This window comes from Triticum dicoccoides, chromosome 7A (genome assembly GCF_002162155.2).
Source record: "Triticum dicoccoides isolate Atlit2015 ecotype Zavitan chromosome 7A, WEW_v2.0, whole genome shotgun sequence".
NCBI lineage: Eukaryota > Viridiplantae > Streptophyta > Magnoliopsida > Poales > Poaceae > Triticum > Triticum dicoccoides.
In genome coordinates this window covers 741,555,165-741,561,612 of record NC_041392.1, presented here as the reverse complement: position 1 = coordinate 741,561,612, position 6,448 = coordinate 741,555,165, and the positions used below count along the sequence as shown (strand labels likewise).

The 6,448-nt window shown below is 44.7% G+C and overlaps 1 protein-coding gene across 1 annotated transcript; it reads left to right on the top strand.

Moving 5' to 3' along the window:
- The first annotated feature begins 615 nt into the window (after window positions 1-615).
- On the top strand, window positions 616-3,219 carry LOC119330652 (photosystem II stability/assembly factor HCF136, chloroplastic-like). Its single transcript, XM_037603770.1, has 8 exons — window positions 616-999; window positions 1,114-1,349; window positions 1,494-1,624; window positions 1,870-2,002; window positions 2,108-2,230; window positions 2,362-2,436; window positions 2,689-2,804; window positions 2,927-3,219. The coding sequence occupies exons 1-8, from the start codon at window positions 624-626 to the stop codon at window positions 2,991-2,993; spliced, it is 1,257 nt and encodes a 418-aa protein (XP_037459667.1). The 5' UTR covers window positions 616-623; the 3' UTR covers window positions 2,994-3,219.
- Window positions 3,220-6,448: the final 3,229 nt, after the last annotated feature.

The window sequence follows — 6,448 nt, the reverse complement described above, 5'->3', positions numbered from 1 at the left end:
CTCCCACCTACACTGGATGTGGCGGTCCTCGTCGATGATGAGTCGCGGCGGAGGCACGAGGTCCTGTGCCTGCTGGCGCGTCCGAGAAATTCATATGTGAACGTGGCCGGTTGAGGCGCCATGCCGCCACGTCGTACGCGCGGGAGGCCTCATGGACGGTCTCGAACGTCCCGAGACCGAGACGTATATTACCAGAGTGGATCTCTGCATAATACACGCCGGAGGGGCGGGCGCGGACACCACGGTAGCCAGAGCTGCTCCGGGCGCGCGGCGGCATGTCGGCGGCGGGAGAGAAGGGCACGGCGGCGGGAAGAAGGAGGCGAGAAAGAAGGGCGCGACAGGGAAGAAGGAGGCGATGGAGTGGCGGTTGGCGGGCTCGTGCGCACTGTTTTTATAAAGCGCGCCTGACGCCGCGCGCCAGGCCGTTTTTTCACGCACGCGCACTTCTTTTCCCCGCGCCTGCTGGAGCGCGCCAAACCGGCCTGAGTGCGTTAAAAGTTATTTTTTTTTCTTTAGCGGGGCTGTTGAAGATGCTCTTATATGAATCAAAGGTACGTGGCATCTAGACAGAGGATAAATAAATAACATAACTGAGAAAGCATATGGTTTGGCCACGTAGACGCATGCAGCAGCTCGTGGTGAAGAGAAGTTGGATAAGGGGGCAGGAGGCGCAGCCACAGACAGCAGCACCGCAGCGCCCCGTTCCCGCCATGGCCACCGCCACCGCCGCGCTCCACCTCCTCCTCCCCACCCGCCGCCGGGGACGCCTCCTCGTCCCCCGCGCCTGCCAGGCCGACTCCTCCACCACCACGTCTCGCCGCGGCCTCATTGCCGACACCGCCACCGCGGCCGTCGCCGCCGCCGCCGCGCCGCTGCTGCTGCCCCGGCTCCCCGCGGCGCGCGCCGAGGACCTGTCCGAGTGGGAGCGCGTCGGGCTCCCCATCGACCCCGGCGTCGTGCTCCTCGACATCGCCTTCGTCCCCGACGACGCCTCCCACGGTAAGATAAAATTCTTCAGCAAAGACCATTGATGTTCAGTTAAGTTCAGTCCGTCGATTGAGTGGCAAAAGAAACACCATTGCCGACCACTAACAATTCTCTGTTGTGTCGTAGGGTTCCTCCTGGGAACGAGGCAGACGATCCTGGAGACCAAGGACGGCGGGCGCACCTGGTTCCCGCGCTCCATCCCGTCGGCGGAGGACGAGGACTTCAACTACAGGTTCAACTCCGTCAGCTTCAGCGGCAAGGAGGGGTGGATCGTCGGCAAGCCGGCCATCCTGCTGCACACCAAGGACGCCGGCGACAGCTGGGAGAGGATCCCGCTCAGCGCCCAGCTCCCAGGGGACATGGTAACTGACTGATGAATTCATTCCCCTCTTGACTGTATCTTCAGAATTGTAACACTCTTTTTTGCACTGCAATTGCATATAGGAGTACTAACTAAATTGAGGGAACAGAGGTAGGGATTTGACTGACGGTTGATTATGTGGCAGGTTTACATCCAGGCTACCGGGGAGCAGAGCGCGGAGATGGTGACCGACGAGGGGGCCATCTACGTGACCTCCAACCGCGGCTACAACTGGAAGGCCGCCGTGCAGGAGACCGTGTCGGCCACTCTCAACAGGTAGGGGAACAAAACTTGCCACACAATGTTAAGGTTCAGGTGCAGTGGTTATGTTTGCTTACAATGTCTTAATATTCAGTACCTAGTTGTGCACAGACCATGTTACTCTGATGAAAATGATAGGGAAATTATTGTCTGGCTGAACATTATGTTGCATTTCGGTTGGTGCTAATTCCTGCGGTGTGTGGCTAGGTGATCATCAAGGCATAACATGGTTTGCTCCGCCGTTTTTCTCTGTGGTGCAGAACAGTTTCAAGCGGCATTAGCGGTGCGAGTTACTACACCGGCACTTTCAACACGGTGAACCGCTCGCCTGACGGCAGCTACGTCGCTGTCTCCAGCCGCGGGAACTTCTTCTTGACTTGGGAGCCTGGGCAGGTTCGATGATATTAAGCTACTACTTTGCATTGTCGATTTGGGTGAATTGTCTGCCCAGGGTTTTGTTCTGAACTCTGAAGTATCTATTTACACCTGCAATTGCAGCTATATTGGCAACCGCACAACAGGGCTGTGGCGCGGCGGATACAGAACATGGGATGGAGAGCAGATGGTGGGCTCTGGCTCCTCGTCCGCGGCGGTGGACTCTTCCTCAGTAAAGGAACAGGGGTGAGTGCTAGTTCTTTTTGGATTTGATCAGCTTAGCTAGCAGAATGGGCAAATGCAGCATAATGCATAATGCAGTTCTAATTCTTCCTCTCAGCTCTCATCAACATCCTATAATTTGGTTCCATTTCCAGATAGTTGAGGACTTTGAGGAAGCATCGGTGCAAAGTCGCGGGTTTGGAATTCTGGACGTGGGCTACCGCTCAAAGGTAACACTAACTGAAAACAAACTGTACTCTGTTTACATGATACTACAAAGTACTCCCTCCATCCCTAAATATAAGCCCTTTTAGAGATTTAACTTAGACTACATACGGAACAAAATGAGTGAACCTATACTCTAAAAGGCGTCTATATACATCTGAATGTAGTCTCTATAGTGGAATCTCTAAAAGGACTTATATTTAGGAACGGAGGGAGTAAGATTGAACAACTAGCTGATCTGTGGTTCTGTTTTAAAGGATGAGGCATGGGCTGCCGGTGGGAGTGGCGTCCTGCTGAAAACAACCAACGGCGGCAAGACCTGGGTTCGCGACAGGGCCGCAGATAACATCCCCGGCAACCTCTACTCCGTAAAGTAAGCACCCAGATCACCTGAATTCCGCAGGAGATATCATTATTTTACCTGTTCAGGGTCTGAGTCTGTTTCATGTCTGAAAATCTGCCAAAATTTACAATGGGTGTGTTTGGATGCTGCAGGTTCATTGGAGACAACCAAGGTTTCGTGCTAGGAAACGACGGCGTCTTGCTCCGATATGTTGGCTGAAATGGAAAAATAAAAACCATGGCTATCTAAACCCTTTTTGTATGTAAGAATGATCCATATATAGACGCACATGTGAAAGGCTGCTGATTGTCCCGACGTTCTTACTTGTGCAAGAGAGTGTAAATCTTACCTGTCTATTACTGTTATTTGACCGACGGTTGTTTCAAACATTCAAAGGCATACAGTACAGTAGTACGTGAGCAGTGAGCACATACATTAGTTTATCTGATGCTGATATGCTATGAATTTTGTGAACTGCAAATTAACTGTGTACATCAAGACTGCCAGTACGTACTTTATAGTGCAAAACCCGAAAACAGGCTGTGGTCTGGATATAAATATCTCCTGTTAACCCCGTTCTCAGAGGAGACGGCGGATTGCAGTAAGGGCAGCTCCCTGAATGTTGGCAGCCGAGCATTGCCAGATTCCTCTCTTCTCGACGGCCTGCCAAAACCCGCAGGATGAATGCTGCTCTGGACTGAGTTTTAGTCTATGTACCGGCACAATACTAGTTGTGCTCTGCTGCTGCAAGCTCCGTCTGTCATGCCATCCATGTGAGCTGAGTTGAGAGGGAAATGGAAGAGGCAACTTGGTTGGACAGGCATCATTTTCTGCAACCTCAATCCTTGCTCCTCATAGTGACCATCACATTGATGGGATGGGAACAGGAGCCGTCAAATGACACCGTAGTTGCCCCCCCTGTTAACTTGGTTAACTGGCTTGTCCGCTTTATTTGGTTCGGGTTTGCCGTCAAATGACACCGCAGCTGTTACAGAGTTCAGAAAACCAACCGTACATACGGGGCAGATCGAACAAACTGTCCACCATGGTTTACCAACAGCAAACTTGGGGGTGAATGTCTTTTCGTTATTCAACTTGAAATAAATTGCGCCATGATGGCATTCACTCTCAAAAAAAAAAAAGAGATGCAAACTTGGGGGTCAAACGTGGCCGCGCAGGTGTACCATTGTCTTCGTTTTGCCTATTGTTGCTTTACTTTCTTTTGAGGGGTTATTGTTGCTTTGCTCTTTCATTGCCCCTATGCACGATAAATTAGGGTTTGAACAATTTGGGCAGGCCCAGTTCACCCCTCGCTCATTTACGGTCGCTTGTTTTCTTTCTTGTTTCTCTTAAAAACCAACAACCGCTGGTTTAAAAAAATCAGACTATTGGTTTTTTGATAGATTTAACAAAAAAATACAGAATACAAAAAATCCATTTTTTCAGAATAGTTCATGAGTTTAAACAATGTTTGATAATTCTAGAAAAAAATATTCATAAATTTGAAATTTTTTGCTGAATTTTGAAAATATTTGTGAATTTTAGAAAAATGTTGAACAAATTACTAAAAATGATCACAAGTCTAAGAATTTTCACAAATTTAAAAATCACAATTTTTGAAAAGTTACAAATTTAAGTTTCTCACATTTTTTTAAAATAATGTACATGGAGATGAAAGAAAATGAGGAAAACAGCCAGAACATAACCACCAAAAAAGCAGATGAAAAAAAAAGAGATAGCCTACCATAATAAACTGCAAGGAACATTTCAGTAAGTTCCCAAAACCATTGCAATGAAGCCTACAAGGGCTGACCCATTTCGGAAGTAGCGTGGGGAGAGATGTGCGTGTGTACCAATTGGCTACTATATAGCGCCTTAAGCGCCAAATAGCAATATCTCCATGAAGGGCTTGTATAATCTTGACCCCCCTGTCCCGATAAATTGCCCCTGGAGACGTTGTTGTCATCGTCCTGTGTCGTTGCACAATGGTTTTGAAGAATAATACAGTAGAGGAGAGGCACCTTGGCATGATTAGAAGAAAGCTCGGGGTTATATCCTTAGATCGGATAAAGTCTACACACAGGCCTATAATGTGTACCACGTAGGAAGAAACCATAGTTCATTTAGCCTGTTAATCTCTCTTCGACGAGTAACTTGCATGTTCCACTAAAATCTATGTTAAGTGGTTTTCCATGTTTAGTTTCGTGTAGAACATTTTAATGCATACACTCTCAAGACCACTTTTATAAATCAGATGAAACCAAATGCATACCAAATGAGCATATCATCATATGTATGCAGATGTAAAGTCGATAGTATGTTTATCTATCATCAGGAATTGGTATAAGCAATGTTATTTCAATACAAATTACAGAACATGTACATGTTAGTTTATTACCGAACCCAACTTACAAGTCGTATTTTTAATGGTCAAATTTATACTTTAGAAGTTTCTATATCTATGCTTACCAACAATATACTAGAATCACTATCAAGACATTAGTTAGACAACAAACTAGAGATCTCTATCATTATTTTTGATGATGCTAAATATACACAAACACATAAAGACACACATAAATATTCTACACTCTATAATTAATGCAGTTGTCAAAAATCAATTTAAAAAGTTTTTTTCACACAATTTAAATTTAGCAGAAGGACTTTAGTGATATAAATTACAATTGCATAAGAAAGTGCATTACAATTAATATTTGACACCATCATTATATGACTAATATGGTAGTTAAAAATAAAAAGTTATATGCTTTAATACTACAGCATGATAAAAATGAGTTTAAAAAGTATTAAAATTTAGTATAAAAATATTAATCTCAAATACATTTTAATCAAAAATTTGTTTTGATTGATCTTTAAAGTTAGAATACATCACTTAGCCTCATCAATGAAGCGACCGAGAGCGTGTTGTGTTCTATAGTCAAGTATTTATGGTATGAAAAATAATAATAATTACAATGGTGATATTGGTATATAATTGGATAAAGAACTCAACGATCTTTACATCTGTACCTACTTATAAAAGAGCAAACATTTTCTCTGTTTGTTAAACTCCACTAAACATGCAGAGAGGACTAACCACTAAACATACAGATAAGACTAACCACCTCACGACCTAACCCAATTAAAACATTTAACTGTTCAAATTTTTCTAACTCATGACTAAAAATACCATTAGCAATTAACCTGGCGGACCAACACAAATAAATTAAATATGATCTCTATTAAGAGGAAACGACGATTTCTATATGTCTAAAGAGGGGAAACATTGGAATCAAAGCTAAAATGGAGTCCACAATCTCCCTCTCCTCAACAGGTGCTTGCATTGCGTCGCTTCTTGGAGTGACCGCCTAGTTCAGGGCTTACCTGCTGCACATCGAGGGTACACGATGCACATTTTTCCAAGAGGTATTTTTTCTTATCGACATATATTTTTTATTAGAGTTCATTTTTTTTGCCATTGAGATATTCAGAAAGCCGATCTTGACATTTTTCATATAGTAGTACTTTGTGCTTAAGGGGCTTTTTTTGGTTCACAAGATTCAAAAAACAGGGGAAGATAAAGAAAAACACAAAAATTTACTAGATTGAGCGCAAAAATCATATGGAATGGTACTAGGAAAGCTCACAAATTCAGAGAATAAAAACTAATACAA